General features: G+C 41.8%; 1 protein-coding gene across 4 annotated transcripts in view; it reads right to left on the reverse strand.

Moving 5' to 3' along the window:
- COP1 (COP1 E3 ubiquitin ligase) overlaps positions 1-18734 on the reverse strand; it is a 131842-nt gene that overhangs the window by 34842 nt on the left and 78266 nt on the right. For all 4 annotated transcript variants that reach the window (XR_012776504.1, XM_075507895.1, XM_075507894.1 and 1 more), the window contains exon 16: positions 3204-3321. Coding sequence is in view for 3 of the 4 variants with exons in the window: in XM_075507895.1 (XP_075364010.1) it covers positions 3204-3321 (118 nt within the window). In the remaining variant the exon portion in view is untranslated. The remainder of the gene's footprint in view (positions 1-3203; positions 3322-18734) is intronic.

Genomic DNA, 18734 nt, shown 5'->3' on the forward strand with positions numbered 1-18734 from the left:
CCCCCAGATGCAAACATACCTGCCTTCAAAATGTTTTTCTATTTACTGCGAGCAAACATTTTCCCTTTGGCAAAAGAAAGGAGGTGGAGGTAGTCTCCTCTGCCTGGCAGAGCTCAACTGAAAGAGATCTCAGGTTTCCCGGAGATACAGGATTAATTTCTTCCCCCAAACCTGAGGGACACAAGCCCCCCTCACTTCCCAAGCGTTATTCTCTAGCAAATCGCCAGGCTCTGCTATTCTGGCACTCACTGACTTACAGAAATACACTCCACAGTAGGTGAAGAAACACTGATGTGGTGGGACTGGAGCCCTGTGAAGCCACCCTTGAGGAAATGGGTAGTGCTGTTCTGATCTTAAATTTGAGATTGGGAGCAGGACCTGTCAGCCTCCTGGGTGGGAGGAAAAGGAGGTAGGTGACGCTCCCCTCTTACAAGTCACATCACCCAACCATAATGCTTTCTGAATATTAAGAGCTGAAGGGGAAAAAACCCTACCCAATATCCATCAAACAGTACCAACGATATAACAAATTAACCCTGCACCAATGTCACATTTACCTAAAAATATAGCACAAAAGAGTAGAGATGCACCTCATGCTACACTGCTAAAACCTTATCTCAGCTCTCAACGACAGCTGGAATGACAAAGGAGCGATAAGGGAACTGCAGCAAGATTTGTTAGTCATTTGTAATAATAGTACAAGGTCAGATCAGAACAAAAGGTATGAACTTTATCTGTAATACTGTGACTTAAGCAGGAGTGCTTTCCTCATCCCAGGTCTTGACCAAGGGGGGGCCCTAAAACAGAGTATTCAGCTTCTCTGCCTCATGCTTGTTCCACATCCATCCCTGCCCTACACTGCTGCTCACTCTCCCTTCCCTTCTCTTGTCCTTATCATCACAGTAGCAGCATAGCTCATAGAAAGGGCAAAAAGGTATATACTACTGCTTTTTTGGCCCACAAGTACAGGGAGGTGCCTTCTGTGCTATTAGGACAGCTACATTTTTAAAACACTGCTTTTAAAAGCTTCAGAGTAGCCTGGAAACTAAACTTTTCTTGAAGGCAGGGTAAAGCAGCAAAAGATTAATCCCCGGTCTACAAGCTGTCAGATTCTTGTGACAGCTTCTGCTATTAGCTAACCCATCAAAAAGACGTCATATATATAGGCACTTAACCTCTGTATTTTAGTAGCATACATTCTAGATCTCTTCATTAAAATAAAAACACTTAAAGTCTATTACTAATGGAATGCTTTTACTGTTAACAAATTCCCATCAAGCTCTAGCCATGTTTGCATTGCTTAGGATAAGCATGCCATAAAAGAAGTTAGTTATCTGCCACCGGACCGCAAGGAGAGGAAAAGGCCATTGATCCCGCTAGCGTCACACTGCTCTTCTGCTTTCATACCCTTTCCAAAAAAATATCATGGATGCGCTGCTGTTAAATCTGTCTCTCTGTAAATCAGCACTGCAATCAATGTGTTGTGCTAAATAACAGGCAGTTCTGAACACCCTTGAGGTCAAAACCTAACTCTACAAGGCAAAGTAAATCAATGCAATCTATAAAACAGCTTTAGCTAGAAATCTAGAGAATCTGAATATACATATAATTTTTTCTTAAAAGAAATCAGTGCTTGATTTTTGGGAATCACTACTGCTGTCTCCTCTCCTCAATTTGCAAAAGACAGACATGAAAAATAACTTACTCTCTCTGACATTTCTTTCTGTTCATGCAGAAAAAGATACATGAACCCTCCAGTTAGCCCTCTCACCCTGTTGTTGCCTGTCCAAGTCTGACAGCTCTATCAATATTCCCCCCAGGACTGTGGGATAAGCTTTCTCAGATGGTCAGCTCAAGCAGGACAGGGCCATTCTGTCCTGAAACATCCCATGGATGATGGTCCCCTTGATCATAGCTGTAAAACATTCCCAGCCTCCTCCTGCTTCTATTAAACACTTTCTTCTTACCCAGATTTGGTTCAAAGCATTAATTTAATTTTCTCTGTGTTCTAGGTATGAATTTACACCCTTATAATGTTACTGGAAATAGGAAGAGAGGAGCTGATTAAATATGAACAGTACCAGAAGCCACCAGGGAATCTTCCATCACACAGCTCAGCGTAACTCACTAGCAGCCTGAATACACCTTAAAATGCTCTGCTTTGGCTCCAGGCTTCTAGAGCAAAATGTGTGAAAACACAGGGCAGAACCAAGCTGGATAACCATTGGCTTGGTACAAGGCAGCAGGCATAATTTCTGGGACTAGATCTACCCCTGTGATCCATCCCTGCTGCCCTTGAGTGTTATACACGAGCGTGTCGAGATCAAAGCTTCCCCTGCAGCCCCCCAAGGTTGCTTGCATTTTGCCCACTGTGTAAGAGGGGCTCACCTCTGGTTTATTTAACAGGCTTGTAGCCAGTCATTCAAACCTTTCACTATGTGATCTGACAGACACGCTCATTCCCACGTGATTGAAAACCTACCTAGAACTGAGGCAGCTACATCTGGCTTTGGGGGAGACACATCTGGCCATGTAACTAAACAGAAGCTGTAGAATATTACTCTTCAGGGCCTCCATAGCAGACCTTATGGTCTACCCTGGCTGAAAAGCTGCTCACCATTAGGACCACAAAACACAACTTCTCCTTGTCTACTTTCTAACCCAAGTATAATCCTAAAAAGGGCCTTCAAAGAGCAGATTAATAAATTACCAGGGAACAGATCAGTCAGTCCTACTTGAGTCACTTTCAGGCTGTGGCTAAACCTCCTCTTCAAACATAGCAGCACCATTTAATCACTTCTGTTGCTCATCAGCTGTGTTTTACCACAGATTACTATCCTCAGGGCTCTGCCAGCAGCCTTCTCTACATCAGAGTTCTGGTCAGGAGCATCCTCAGCACACACAGCACTTTGTAAAGGGAGAGTCCACCTGCAGCTTCCCAAAGTCAGGGCTTATGGTCAGGAGCTGCATCTAGTTGTCTTTGTATTCCTCTTAAGCTTTTTAGCTCCACAAGACAGCAGAGCCAAGTAACACCAGGAATGAATTTCTATTTTTGTCTTAGAAAAAAGCAATGATCTGCTTCCCTAAAGCACAGCAGCTAGTGTGCGCACCCACCCACACAGGTGAACTTGCACGATGACCCTGAAGAGTGCTGGAAAGCAAGGGCTACAAAGTTTTTAGCCTACATAAAAGGCAATACTTACGCCGAGACAATTTCTTCCCCGCTCACAAATTTTGCGTAGGAGACTGCCTTGCGATGCCCTTTGAACACCATGATGGGCTGCTTAGTGTTGCGAAGATCGTAGTAGTGAACACAGTGATCTGGAGATGAGAAAGAAGAGCAGCAAAATTTAATCAGATGGGAAGTATGCACAGGACCTCTAAAAGTCAGCTCACAAAAGTCCTGCCTGCAGCTTCCACATCTCACTTGAAGTCTCATCTAGGATAAACTGTCTGCACTATAGCAAAGGAGTGTTTAAGCAGGCTTGTTAAAACAGCCCCAAAATTCAGTCTGTAAAGGTCTAAGCAGCCTTTCAAAGAGTCAGTGAGGGGAAAAGGTGCATTCACATGTGTGTGCTCATACATGTGTCCTTCTCAAACTCCACTTGGCCCATGTGCAAGCCAGCAGCAAAAAGGACTCTCGTCTCTCCTGCCTGCCTTCTTGGCTCCCTGCCCAGCCACTCTAATTGCCATTTCTAATTCCCTGCACCCCCTTCTCCTTCCTCAATCTGTCCCCTCTTGGAAAACTGTTGAAGAACCCTAGGCTAAAAACCTCAGTCTGTTTGCTACTTAAATGGGATCATGGAAAATAGGGATTACATTTCTCATGCTTACCCTAAATGGGTAACCTCCATGCTTTTGTTTTTTGCTTCTCTCCTTTGATTTTATTACCAACTGAGAGAATTAGCATTTCTCCTAATGAGAGAACAGACTAAATTCCAGTTCTTCTTAAGATTTAATTCACAGCTGTGCTGCAGTGCCACAACCACATAAAAGGGATCGCAACAGAATTAACAATACATATTATTTTCTGCACAACTAAGTGTCAATTCCCCAGAAAACAGAAAAATAAGAATAGAAAACCCCACAAGACCCAAGTCCCAAACACCCCCAGCGCTCTTTCCAGCTCAACAAGCTTAATAAGCTTCTCCCTGCCCAACTTTCAGCCTTTAATGTTGAACTTCATTTAATTATCCCTTGCTATTCTGGAAGCACAGGGAGGGAAGGCCACACATGCAAGGAAACCAAGCCGGATGCCCTTCTCACCAAGGAACTTGCAATACCCAGATGTCAGCTGAAAACTGCTCTGACCCTCCTCCCACTGAAATAACACCCCACCAATGGAAGTTTATCACAAAGATTACATGGAAATGAATTTAAATGCCAATAGCTATGGTTATTTTTGTACTTGCACAGTGTTTCAAAGCAGGGCTCTCAGTCATACAAACAACACCCAGCTGTCTCAAAATCCCATGTGGTTTGAGAGATAACTGGATTTACATCTATCAGGCTACAGCAACTGCTGTCAGACTGGCAAGGGTAGCTTCTCGCTCATATGAACAGGGTAATTGGTGGCCATAGCAGGACGGGGCAGCTGTGTCAAACACCTCCAGTAAAATGAGGTAAGCAGGCAAGTCGCCTTCCCCTTTAAGTGCTTCCAGTATCTTGCTCTCCGCATAAGATGATGGGTTCAGAGACTTCTCTGGTAAGAGGTTTCTGGCTCTCTCCCTCCTTGCCGTGTAAAAGCAGATGGTCCAAGCAGCCACACCAAGTTTTCTCCACCACTTACACCAAACTGTCAAATTACCTAGTTGTGTTGAAACCCAGAAGCTATTGTGCCCATTACTGCTAGCACTGAAACACTGGGAAGTGCCATACCCCCAAGTGCTCTTTCAAACGCTCCTGTTTCTTCTAGCTCCGAAATATTTACCCTCCAAACAGCTGACACTATTGACCAAAATCCCAGAGTGTTGCTACCATTTGAGCATTTTAATTAGCTTTAGAACAAGATGATGTTGCAACAGGCTTATTCAATAAAGAAGTTAATTTTCAAAAGGACTTTGAATTAAGCATTAACAGTCCTTTAACAAGATTTGGGCATCCTGCTCCCTTCCACCTGCTTGAAAGCTTGAGCCAAAAAATTCCACAGTTTCTCATCTGGCTAGTGTACCTGCTACAGGAGCTATGAAACAGTTAACTGGCAATTGTTATTTTAATGAGCAGAATGATTCTAGCAGGGCTTTCTATTAGGAGCTAGTTAGTGGATAAGCCTTTTGAGCCTATTTTTGATCACAGTTTCAACCTCCTCTCCAGCTGGCCTGTCATTAGGATACCTTTTGAGCACCAGATTTCATCCTTCAGAGGGTGGCAGGGAAAGGGGTGCCTGTGGATGCCTGCATGAGAGCAGCTGGAGCAATGCAGAGAGGAAAGAGCTAGAGAAGGAAAGACAAGTCCATTTGCAGAGCAGAGACACAAAGTTGCATTCACCTTCTAAATATCACAATAAACAGCCCGAAGCCTGCCGGCATCCGTCCCCAGTACCGCATGTGCCTCTTGGCATCAGCAGGGCAATCAATCACTGTCTGCTCTGATCACCACAAGTCCGAGGGAATGGGCAAGGCCAGTGGGTTCTAAAATTAGCCACTTAATTATTAATTGATTATTTCAGCAGCCGAAGTGTTTGTGCCCAATTGAGTTTTTTTTTAAATTCAATTGAAGCAGCTATTTTTAAGTAGATATATGAAGACAAATGCTCACTACATTCATTAAAATCAGAACAGGTGGTCATGTTTTACAATTAAAGAGATACTCTCTCTTGTAGGCCATATGGACTTTCTGAAAACATGATAAAAATGCCATCTGCTGAGGAAGCAGAGAGCCCAAAAGTGAAGCTAAATGAGAAAAATACAACTCCCAGGTACCCTGGCAGCAGCCTCGCCTGGTGGAGTTTGATGAGCTGAAATTGTCTGCAATCGGCAGCATCCTCGGCACATCAGCAGGTCTGAGGAGAGGTGCTCTGGAAAGCTCAGAAAACAAATTAATCCTAAGAGCAAGCCGAAGGTAAGGAAAATAGAGTGGGCATTGAGGGGAATCAAACACTTCCCCGAACTCTGCAAGAACCCATAAGCTCAGCCAGCATCCCACTGCTGGCTCGGGCCCTTGGCATCCCCGGAAGACCACAGAGCATACTCTGCCACTAACCAGTGGCACACAGGGGTATTTGCTTCTTGTTTTGCTCCCCAGATATGAGTATTAAAATCATCATTTGGCAATTTTTTTTCAGATCTACAGTTTCCACCCCAACCAGAAAACTCACTTAGAACAATTTCAACTTGGAAATGACATTTCCACAGTTAAAAGCCTCATCCCTAACCCTTCGGCAGCAACAGCTCACTGCTTTACTTTTTCTTCTGCATTCAGGCTTAATTGAAATATATGAGATAATGGGAAAGAACCATTATGGTTCTTATGGTATATATACCATAACGAATTAAACACTCTGAAGCAATTCTTGTCTAGTTCAATGTCACTGCAGAAGCTGAGCATGACAGTTCTGCTGCTGTGCCTTCTGAATTCAAATGTTTGCTGGCAGCCCATATTTTATTATATATATTATTTTTGTTAAGTGATCACAGAAGGCAGAGAAAGGGCAGTTAAGCTCTGCCACTGCTTCTTAGAGGTCTCCGTCCACAAGTCTGAGGTTTTAAATAGTGCTTTTCCAGAATGCTCAAGAACTGCTTACTTCCCTTAAGATGCCACCGCTTTCACCTTTGAGCCATCTAGTGACAACTAATCAAGAATGCAGACTTTTCCAAACTTCCGAAAGATCTCACCACCTCTTCAGGAAATATAACCCGCATCAGCAAAGGATGGCATCCGTCGTTGTTCAGCAGCTCAAATTCACAAGACTCCAGCTGGCAGGAGCAGGGCAAAAGGGAAGGATGGTTTTGTGATGTACGAGGTAAAGTGATCAGCACCTTCTCAATCTCAGTCCTCAGACCCAGCTTGGTTGCGAGGATAGGGACACAGCGAACAAACTGATGATGTGGTTACATGATCTTAGGAAACCAGGTTAAAAACTTTAAAAAAAAAAAAGACCTGGGAATTGCTAATGGAGCCAGCAGCATCTTAGGTAATTTCAGAGCTGTTCAGAAAGACGGAATTGCTCTTGGATTTTTAGTTGTTTAAACAAAAACAAAAAAAAGGGCAAAGTCTATTTTTGCCAAAAGTGATTTTCCTTACACTTAGGTTTGTTAATAAAATTCACAAAACAGCTGTTACTAGCAGGCTTTAGGCTCACATCACCTCTTGCAAAGCTCTTAAAAATGTACTGAGAATCAGCAACTCCAGAAAGAGCAGGCAAGGGTTAGGAAAGAGCATAACACAGCAGCAGTTTATGTTTCACTGAGTGCCAGTACATCCAGGATAGCAACACACACAACCCAAAAAGCAGAGTGATTTAACTCTCCAGGTACCCAGTAATTCCCAGTAACATTCATATTCCAGGGCCTGTGCTTCACACTCACTTTCACCACGAACATTAACCAGTCTATAGCACGAGCTAAACTGCAGACCCCCCAAGGCTTTTTTTTCCCCCCGATCACTTACTCAAAGGGATATCAAGGCAAGGACAGCAATAGAAAAATTTACCTGCAATGCAACAGTTTTATATTCAATGGATGTAATGACTAGAAAGCCCCAAGAGCTGCATACAAAAGTTCTGTGGCTCTCCTCTGGAAAACTGAATTGCTGGAGAATCAATGACCATTTTTCTTATTTCAATCATTTAGAAATGTGTATTTCTCAACTGTTCAATATTTAGATTATTGATCCATTAAAAAAAGGTAATTTACTTTACTCGGATTTTTCAGTGCTTATAGACTTGACAACATAAGTGGTGCTTGCTGCTACACGTCAGATGAATGTTACAGCCAAGAAGATGCACATATTCAAAACTAAAGTTGCAGGGTGGGGAGCCAGATGTTAATTAAGTGGTCTGTTAGAAGTCCTGTTATCAAAGCACATTTTGGACTTTTTTTTTTTTTTTAAATAAAAGATCTTCAATAACAAACTTAGGGGTCAAATTCATTTCATATATTAATGCTCTGGCTACAGCCTGCAGTCCTGCATGCTTTGTGCTACAGATGTTTTACTGAAACAGAAGTGCAGGCTACAGCATAACCTTTAAGGTGTTTCTCTTGTGCTTCTTTGACCATGATCTGATTTGTTGCATCTAGTAACTCATGTCCTCAGTTGATGACTCCCTCAGCTTTGTCTGTTTTCCTCATATGAACTTCAAGCTTGGATCAAGGCTACCTGTTTTCACCAGTGAAACTCTGCACATTAGTAAGAATAAGAGCCATTTATAGTCTGAGGAGTGTATTTAAATGACTTGTTCAACAAAATTTAAACTGAGTCAGAGCAAATTTGGTGCAAGATACCTCTGCTTGCCTCCAATTAGGTTATCCTGAAGAAACCAAAAGAGCAACAAAATAAAAGGGCACAAAAAAGCCCTCGAAGTATCTTTAGTCAGAAAGAAAGATGAGAGGCATGATTTTGTGGAGTTTGATTCCATTTCTACTTTCATTGGTTAAACAATTATTTCAGAGATCCTGAAGGAAGCCCCCATTGCTCAATACATATTGAAGGGGTTAGCTGAAATCCAGTTATTTATATTTAAACATCTACATATAGAAAGTGATCTTTCCTTTCACTTGTTTCTCCTTTGTACACCAAGCATAAGCAAGATTACTTATCACACAGAGTGGCCAGAATGAAGCCTTCAAATCTACCTGGAATTGTATCTAGGCAACTTGTTTAGCAGGAAAATATAATCATATCCTTATGCCTTCAAGTGTCCAGAGCCCAGTGGTTCAAACCAAAACTTGTGTTTCAAGTGTCTCTGGGTGAAAGGAAAGAGTACATGTTGTTATTCCCTTAAGTGGCATGCCATGAAGGAGAGGGCAAGCCACCTTAATGAATTTTTGTTGAACATAGACAAACAAGCAGTGGAACAGAAATTCAGCATCAAGATGGGTTAACCAAACGTCTCTTTCATCCAGGCTTGGTGTGATTTCTTGCTATAAAAAGGAAGCTTGCATCCTCAGAGGTAAAGCCTTTGGCTAGACCAAAATTGGAAACAGAATCAGAAGGCTCACATGCAACCTCAGTTTTCACTGTTAAAAACTTTTCTTCTTCTATTTGTGAGGAGAAAGAGGAAGGAGATAAAGAGGGACAACATCCTGATTTAAAAATAAACTCAAATCAACAGTAGTACACTATACTACAGTGTACTGTATTGCAGTACACTGAAGACAGCTTGGCACATTAGATGCCTTGGTCCTTACAGAAACCTGAACAAGGGCCAGGTAAACAAGTGCTGCTCTTCCTCAAAAACCTGAAAAGACAGACAGCTGAACCCAAACCTTGAAGATGAAACACTTTAAAATAGATTTCCTTTAATTTGAGAGGAGACCTACAAAAGCCTCAGGACTCTCTTGACCTCAAAGCCATCTAACAAGCTCATACTTACGTAGAGACTAACTGAAAAGCTATTAATAAGGAAGCAGAACCTCTCCAGTGGATCTTCTACATACCTCCACACCAGGAAACAGCCTTCCTACAAAGGCAGCAATATAATCAAAGGCTGGTCCAAAGACAACTCAGAATTTAATTATGAGGAAGCCCAAACTGAAATTTAATCCTGCGCAGAGTGCAGTCTGTTTGAAATCTATTTTTGCTCAAGGGCCCTGAAAGTTGTAGAGTAACATAGGTTGGAAGGGACCTCTGGAATCCAGCCAGTCTGACTTCCCACTCAAAGAAGGGACAACTGCAAAGTTGGATTCAACTTCCAAGTTAAATAATTGTATTCAAGGGTCCTACTCAGTCAAGCTCTGAGCATTTCCAAAGACAGAGATTCTGTAAACTCTTACCTCGTCTTAGCTGCCTTGAAAAGTACTCTCATGTCAAAGGATTAGGGAGAAATTTTTTTTAATCCAAATTTGCTTAAGCTATTTGCTATTGACATAAGAAAGGAGAGGCATTAGCCTACCTCTCAGCATTACAGCATTAAAGTTTAGGCTGTGTTTTGCTGCACAAGTTTCTGGCTTCTCAGATCTTTCAGGTTTTGTCTACCTAATCCCACATGATTGGGGTGGCACGAGGCAGTGCCATACAACCTTAGTTCTCCTTTAATTTCTTTTTTTTTTTTTCTCCTTACTGGTACAAAAAGAAAATGGAGAACTGCTGAACTTTGTTGCCAAGCCTGTACTACCAAACAACAGCACTTAAGAGATCTTCATGTGACTGAGGTGGCTTTGTTCAAAAAGTTTAGAGTGGAGATTTAATCTCCCCTATGGCAGAGAGGCAGACTGGACTTTGAACATCCATATGCAGGTCTTGCTCTGGAGAGAAGACTGGGGACATAGGACAGTTGAACACTCCATCTTTGGGAATAATTCAACTCAACAAGACAGGTGAACCTTCATGCAGGGACCACAAAAAAAAAAAAAAAAAGACTATTTTCAATCTTGGGTCTCTTCCAGGGCAGAACAGAGCGTGTAGCGAAAAAAAAACGGTCTTTATTATAGCAATAGAAATGCAGGGTGGCATTTGGGCATTTGACAAAGAATGGTGGGGAAGCCTTTCAGCCAATGAAACACTATAAAGATATTTATTTCACTTGACAGAGTAATGCCAGGATGGGATATGATCAGCACAGGCTTTGGCCTATCACAAGCCATTTCAGGGAGAGAAGGCAGTGTGATAGTTTCCACTACATAAAGGAAATAGATGCTCTGGGAAGAGAAAAGGTGACAACGCATTAGGGACGGGAAACAAAGGGGACTTGAATTCAAGCAAAGCCCTGCACCAAAAATTAACACAAGAATTTTCTGAAGAAGAAATTAGATAATATCGACAGCAGTGAGCTGACATCAGTGCCCTCTTTACAAGCCATTTCCCTTACTGTAAGGAAGAGGATTAAAAAAGGGTTTGATACAGCCTGAAGCAAAGACCCTTTGACAGACGAAACTATTTGGAACATTTTGCTGAAGAATGCAGTGTGCTGTTTTCCACTTGCAGCATCACAAGTCACATGAGGAGGAAAAAGCAGAAATAAATCCATTTCACCCCAACATCTCCCTGTAGAACATTGCAGCACAGGCAAAGCTAACTGGTGTTTTTTTAATTTTTCCTGTATATACCTTCCTTTAAAATAAACAAACAACCCCCCCCCTCAAAACACTAAAACAAGAAAATTTTATCCCAACAGCCATCACTACAAGCACATTAAAATGTTTGCTGGATATAGCTCTGTATTCACAATTTTCTCTTCCAGCAGAAACTGCAAGTACTTTGTTTCTATAACTAAGACAAAATTACCCATTTGATGCATTTGCTTTTTCCTCCTCTTTTTACCTGGAGTTCCCTTTGCGGTAAAGGAACAGTTTTTCTCTGAATAGCCATTTTCTGTTGCCCTGGGGGAATCTCAGCAATCTCTTCTAGAAGCAACGCTCTGGTCCACAGCAGCAAGCTGGAACAACGACCTTATTTTGTATTTCATATGTGTGCCTGAGATGATTTGGGATGCGGTACTTCATTCACATTTGCTATTGGAGTTCTGTCTAGACAAGTGGTCTCAAACACTGTTGCACCAGACTCCCAGGGAGCTCCCGCACACCCCGTCTTCATAGGTGTCAAAAATTCAACAGTCACCCTGAACTTTGGAAAAGCATTCAACAAATATTTTCCCTGCAGGTTAAAGCCTCCCCCATGTGCTCTTCCCTTATAGCATGCTCTGAAGACTATACAAGATTAAGCAAGGTCTGTGTGATTTATTTTGCTGGTGGCAAAATCTTAAAAACACACCCACCTTTTAAGTGAGGAAGCCACAGAACCTGTGATGTTAGTGAGGAGATGAAAGGAAGTTTCTAAAGCAGAGAAAGGCACATGGGTATTTGGGGATGACAACTCAATCTCATTTTCCTACACTGCAATACAGATGATGCACAACAGCCTCCAAAAATCATATTTAGGGAATCCAATACAAATCCAGCCTCCAAAAAATCATATTTATGGAATCAACACAAATCCAGCCCAGGTTTTCATTCAAACTAAGGAAAAGCACGGCTTTAAGGAGGAGAACGCCTAACAGTGTTCTGTTTAGAAGACTGGATGATAAAGGAAGCAACATGATAAAGGTCCACTCCATGAAAACTGAATTAAAGAGAGCTGAGGTTAAACACATCTGGTAGCCTCAGTTTAATCTCTGGCAAAACCAACAGCACAATAAGCACCTCCTACCTTTCCTTCTACCAAGGAAAGACTCAGGGATGTGACAGCAGAGGGTTTCAGGTTAGCCCTTGAAATATTTTGACAGAGCTCTGCAGGGAAGACTATACACTGCTTCAGCCAGTGATTTTCATCTCTAACACCAAATATACATTTTTAAAAAATGTATATCAACACTAGCATTTCACTAAAGATCTATATCTCCCTCTGCTGAAAAGATGACGGGAACAGCAGCCTTGATGGGAACCACCAACTGGGTTTTTTACCTTTGTATTTGACAGATTCCCTGTGGCTTGAAGTTACAGATGACATTTGCCAGGTTATGGATAATAGTCTTTACACACTGGGAACATTTTTTACTGACTTGTCTAAAGCTTTTGACACAGTAGCCCATAAAACCTCCACCCTAAATAACTTGTCTCATATTAAGGAGAGAAGGAGGAGACATAAAACATTAGAGATCTTAATCAGTTGAGAAAAGGGCTCTGATGGGACAGGGAAGCAAAACAGATTTCTCTAGAACTCCTTTGAAACTTTGACCTTTATGGTTTTAAAGAACTACAGAGATTTCTCACAGGAGTAAGGGATAGCTGGGTTTTGTGCAATTCAAAGATTGCCTTCTATCAGACTGTTGGAGAAACAAAATATTCAGTAGACATAAGGAAGATTTACCAATGTTACAAAACGAATGAAGATAAGAGTAGTAACAACCTGCAGCTTTTCAGAGAATTCCTTCTTTATGTCTGAAAGAGAAAAAAGAATTATGTACTATTCAGACTCTTAATCCAACTTTTCTCCTTAACTATGTAACATGTACAACTCTATATGCACTAGTGCATGCAGGCCAATGTCCAAAATGAATTTTAAGACACCTAGAACATGTGAAGAACAGTCATTTTATAGTAAAAGGTGCTTCAACCCATGCTGTCTAAATGGACTACATCTCTAAAGATCTGAAACTTCTCACATGAGCACCAGAAGCCTTATTTGTACAATGACTGTTGGGTACACCTTTTAAAGCCTAAAGTACTACATCATTCACCAAACAGATCTCTCCTGATTCAAGATACTTATTGCACACAGTATTTGTTCTTACTGCAAGCCCATGTCAGCTCTGGTTCTTGAATGACTCAAAATTGCGCAGGTCATGGAGCTGTGATGGAGGGAAAGGGCAGCACAGCCAGACTCCCAGGGACCACAGGCTCCAAGATGTCAAGATCATGTAGATAAGGGCTTAAGACATTAAGAAAGGTAGATAAGAAAAGGAACATCCTCTCCAAGATTTTAGGACTACGTTTATGAAGCAACAGATTTAAGGTTTTTGTCATATCAGCAAGCATCATACAAAAAGAACCAAACAGGCTTCAGAGCAGTGAAACGATCTCTAGGAAAAGGGCAGGCTGCTGCCATATACATTACAATATGCAGCTGAGGACCAAGTTTGTGAAATTATCAGTCAAACCCGATTTTGGCCCAGAACTACATTTTGCTTCACTAGCCTGAGGAGATATAAGCCTTCTTTTACTAGGTTCTGGAGACAGTGATCTGATTCATCCCCTAAACTGCCCTCAAAGCAGACTCCACTGGAAGAGATGATGGATATTAAATACAGCATCACAATCACTAATATTCAAGCTTAGATAAAGAATGCTTTATTAGTTAAAGAATACTTAAACCAAAACCCCAAAGGTATGTGTTGGGATTATGCAGACAAGGAAATAAGCATGGGAAAATACAGAATGATACACAAGTACGCAATGTAGAAAAGAGGCAAAGTGCACATTAGCTAGGCAATGAAATAAGTGATGTGAAAGGGAACTAGATTTGCACACACATCTACAGTCTTACTTTTTATCTTCTTGAGATTCAAATGGCTAAGAGGGCATCTTTAGATTAATTCCTCTCAACCTAGCCCAACTGTTCAAAAATTCTCCTCTTAAAAAACATATACAATGCTTGGATGCTTAGATACTATCAAACAAAGCCTTTGAGATGAGAGCCCATGCTGCATTTGCAGGTTATAGATTTTCCTATGCAATGTGACAATCTTCACCAGTTTGTATGGAAAACGTAGTGTATGTTATAAAAGTCTAAATGTGCACAGTACCCAAATAAAAGGCTGGAATGGTTAATCTACGCAGCAGTCTGAACAGGAGAAAACACAGGAAGCCATTACAGACAATGTTATTCCAATGAGTAATTCCTTTAAATGAGCTACCAGAAAAACTGCAGCTTTGGAAACCGCCAAGGCTGGAAAGGATTGAACTCTAAGGCATACAGCAACAGCTAGTAACAAGAGTAATTTGGCATCCTGAGGAAAAGATGAATCTTGGAGTTGTCTACTCTGTTCCTGAATTTCAAGGCTCATTTCAATTTTAATTTGAATTTTGTAACATTGACTAAATGACTTCTACACCAGTCGGAAGACAAAATGTTCAGGAAAAGAATATTTAAGCAAACAATTAGCACACTCATTTCTGCTAATAACAGATTTATCTTTTTCTCCAGAGAATCAAATGGAGCTTCTCAAGTTCATTTTATTCATTCACTTGTTAGTGAAGTGTGACGACCTCTGGGATAAAGTTTGGAAACTCCTAATAGGTCTTTATATTGTTACTCACTATTCATTGCAAATGCTTTATCCAACACAAGTCAGAGACTACTTTTTCTGTGCAAGTAAAAAAGTTACATAAGCTTTTAAACTCTGAAGCTTATGTGAAATTTGCATGTACAACATGTCCTGCACACCTATAAGTGCTTTGTGTGTCCTTTCATGATTTCCTAGGAAGCAGCAGCAGCAAGGCAGGACAACACTGTGCAGTGCCTGGCTGACCTGGTAGCATCTCCAATGTGCAGATATAGGCAAGTCAGCTTAACTGCAAACATCGTAGGCTTAAATAACATGGCATAGCTGCAGTTCTCCTGCTTGTCAGTCCTGAGCAGAAGCAGAATGTGATCTACCTGCCAGTGCCAGAAAGATTGTCTTCACCAGAACAGCAGAAGGTATGGCTTGATACTTCACTTTCAGTTACATCCCAGCATCCAAGAAAAGGGATAACTTTTAATTCAAACCTTCAAGATGGTGTTCTAACCTAAACAAATCCCACTAAGCTCAGTGCTTCCCCCCAATAAGTAGTCAGGACAGAAATATGATCACAACCACATTGGCCAAAAATACAGATTCCTCCAAATGACCCTCAACTGATTGAAGTGCTGTAGATGCTTTCAAAGGTTACAAACGAAACCTCTGCAATGAATTCTGGAATGAGTTTAAGTTATAAGGTGACAAGTGTGCACTTCCAAAACATGGACCTCGTCCCCTACTTCCCCTGCCAACAGCCTCAGAGATCATGGACTAGAGGAAGATTATTGAATACCCACAAAAAAGAAAAGACACTCTGCAGGTAAAGTCCAATAAAAGTAACGGGCAAGCCCTGGACTGCTGCATGCCATACCGCTTTCATAAAGGCTGAATTTTGAGTACTGCTGTGAACTTTTCCCCAGGCTTGAAACAAATGCCTAACCTTTGACTGTGCCTTTGAATACAGCACTCAATTCATACGCTAAAGGTAATCTTGTAGCTTAAGCCCAAAGAAGCTGCCTAACTCCACCCTAAACATGTCATATATTTGCACAAATAGATTCTTTCTGAGTCACTGCAGGCTTTCAATGAAGCAGAGTACTTACCCATGAGAATCTATTAAGGTAAGACCTTGCTTTTGCTGGAAAACAATTCTCTTCCAAAAAGGCACACCGCCTTCTTGGTCATTAATATCACATCATTCTTCCGAGCTGAGTGACAAGGCAGGCAAGTCACCCAGATCTGAGGCAGCATGAAAGGCTAGCTCTACAGAGAAATGTCTGGAAAAGAGAAATCACTGCTCCAGTTACTGCAGCAGAAAAATCAATATTTCACTGGACAAGGATGGTCTCCAAAGTTGTCTCGCTTGGACACCAGGTATATTAGCAAAATTGAACGATGCTGATAAAGAAGCCACAGGTGACCTTGAACTGTAAGTGTACCAGGGCGATGTGGAGATCTTAAGGTGTGGGTAAATAGTTGCAAATGAAAACAAAGCTGTTGACATAGCAACAGGAGTCCTTCAGCATGCTAGATGCTGTGGAACAGTATCATTAGTTTTGTGGACATTCAACAATGAAAGAAAGGCGGCAGCTTTCAAAGCCAGAGTACAATGCCATTCTGTAATGCTGAAGATGGTGCACATGGCAGACCTTTGAAAAGTATGCAAAACCTGCTGGGGAAGGGCAAAACCATCTTTGAAGGAAAAGCACTTTCTTGGGCAGCACTCTTGCTCAGCATCACTGTACAAGCAGGGAAGGGAATAAGGAGAAGAGACAGAGCGGGCAAGAAAGGGGAGAAACCTCAGGACTGGGAGACCTCATGTTCAGTGAGGATTTGCCCCTCAGTAGCTAATGCTGATCTCAATTCAGGCTGCCAAAAGCCTGTCTGGGGCCAGCACTGGTGCTCTATGACCAGGGCATGAGCTGATCCAGAAAAAAGGCAATTCAGTTTTAGCCACACAATTGCCAGTATGAAGGAAAAGATGAAAAAGCAAAATTGGAAATGTTTAGGAGGGAGTATGGTATCCCCAGTGCAGGTAGTCTCAAACTCTGAGGCTATAAGTAGTAAAACCAACAAATCAGCACTGCCCCGCGTTTTCCCTGCCCTGATCACTTTATCTGAACCCACGCTGTCAAGAGTTTCTGACAATGCAGTGAAGCAGTTTGGAGACCTGATCAAGGTTAAAACTAACCCAGCAAAACCTTAAGCTCTGACCATGTTGCAGCTGTTCTGTTGCTCTCCTCCGTCCATCTGTATTTGTCCACTGCTTCCACTTAGTTTGTGAAGCTCCTGAAGAGCTGGTAGTCTGTCCTGCATCTCTGCAGCCCTGAGGAATCCCTCTCATCCCCTAATCCAACCTGCTAGATTTGTGGGTCCTACAGGGAAAAAATATAGCATGCGAGAGAATGACGCATCTAGTGTAAGAACTCAGGAATATGAAGCTTTGATGACATGATCTCTGCATAATATATGGAAAATAAAAGGTCAGTGGTAGCTGCTGACAGTATTACAGCATGCTGGGAATAAAGCATTGCTATCAATAGCTACACTTAGATCACTAGAGTTAGCGGACAGTCTGATCTCACCCAGACTGCACAACTTGGACATTCAAGCTGCAACCTGCATGCATTTTCAGCTTTTTTTTTTTTTTTAAAGCAGGGAAATGGTACAGCTAGAAAATATATAGGTTGAGGGCATCAGTGCTCTTGCTGAGGCAGAACAATAACTTCAGTCATGATTTATATAGCTAATTTCAGGACAAACCCCCTATCTATTTTTAAAAAGAGGAAAAGACCACAAAATTACCTGATTTTGTATTTGGCAGTGATTACAGTTTATACTGCCCACTGTTTCAACTCAGTAAGCATGCAAATAGAATATTTTATTAAAGTAACAGACAAAAGAGATCTTTTCTTCTTTATGTGCCCTCTCCACTGCAACAGATTTTATCAGCCTGCAGCCAGACGCGCTAGCTTCCCTCTCACCTGAAGTGCCTGTCTGGTTTTAAGAGAATTATTTCTCAAACCAAATACCCATTCCTCTCTTGTATAGGCTCTATTTCCAGTTTATTGCTCATTTGTTCTGTTTTAAGATACCAAAATGATCTTTTGGTCATCTAAAAGCTTTCAGAGTGAAGAGCCCAGGAAAGAAATACATATATCATCCATATTAGATGGTAATCCTGGGATTTGCTTCTATAGTGGCAACTAAAGCATGGTTTTCTATGACATCTGAAGCCAACCCAGTACTCTCTACTAAAGGAAAGTGCTCCACAGAGATACACAATCTAACAACACTTTTGACCACAGCTACATCTAAAAGTGTCACGAGAACTCCTTCTATGATCAGTACTCATGTTTACCAACAGGTATACTGAAGCACAGAGGGTTTGACCAAGAAATCCACATAAATCCCAACTCCAACCCGCATCATGTCCTTTTCAGGACGCATCGTTCAAGGCAGTCACTTCATGTTCTCCTGCTGCTGCCAGTGATGGGCAGGGACCTGCAGAGGAATTCGGCACAAGGGGGAAAGGGATGTTATCCATGAAGGAGAAGCAGTACGATACTAACAGCAGTAAGCAGTCTAGCAGAGTCACCATAGTCTCATCAGGGAGAAAAAAATCACAGCCAAAGCTGCTGGAGCAATAACCCCCATTTCACTGACTGTGCCACAGGGTTTCCAGCCTGGCCTTGCTTCAAAATCCATCACCACAGTCCTTCAGTTCACTTTTTATTTGACAATACAGCATGCAAACTGGGCGCAGGCGGAAATGCTTTTTTAAAACCAAGATCTCTGGTTCAGGATTACTTACAGAGCCCTGAAGCTGTGGGTACGTGACTGTGGCTACCTACACTGC

The sequence above is a fragment of the Mycteria americana genome, chromosome 7, assembly GCF_035582795.1.
Source record: "Mycteria americana isolate JAX WOST 10 ecotype Jacksonville Zoo and Gardens chromosome 7, USCA_MyAme_1.0, whole genome shotgun sequence".
NCBI classification, from domain to species: domain Eukaryota; kingdom Metazoa; phylum Chordata; class Aves; order Ciconiiformes; family Ciconiidae; genus Mycteria; species Mycteria americana.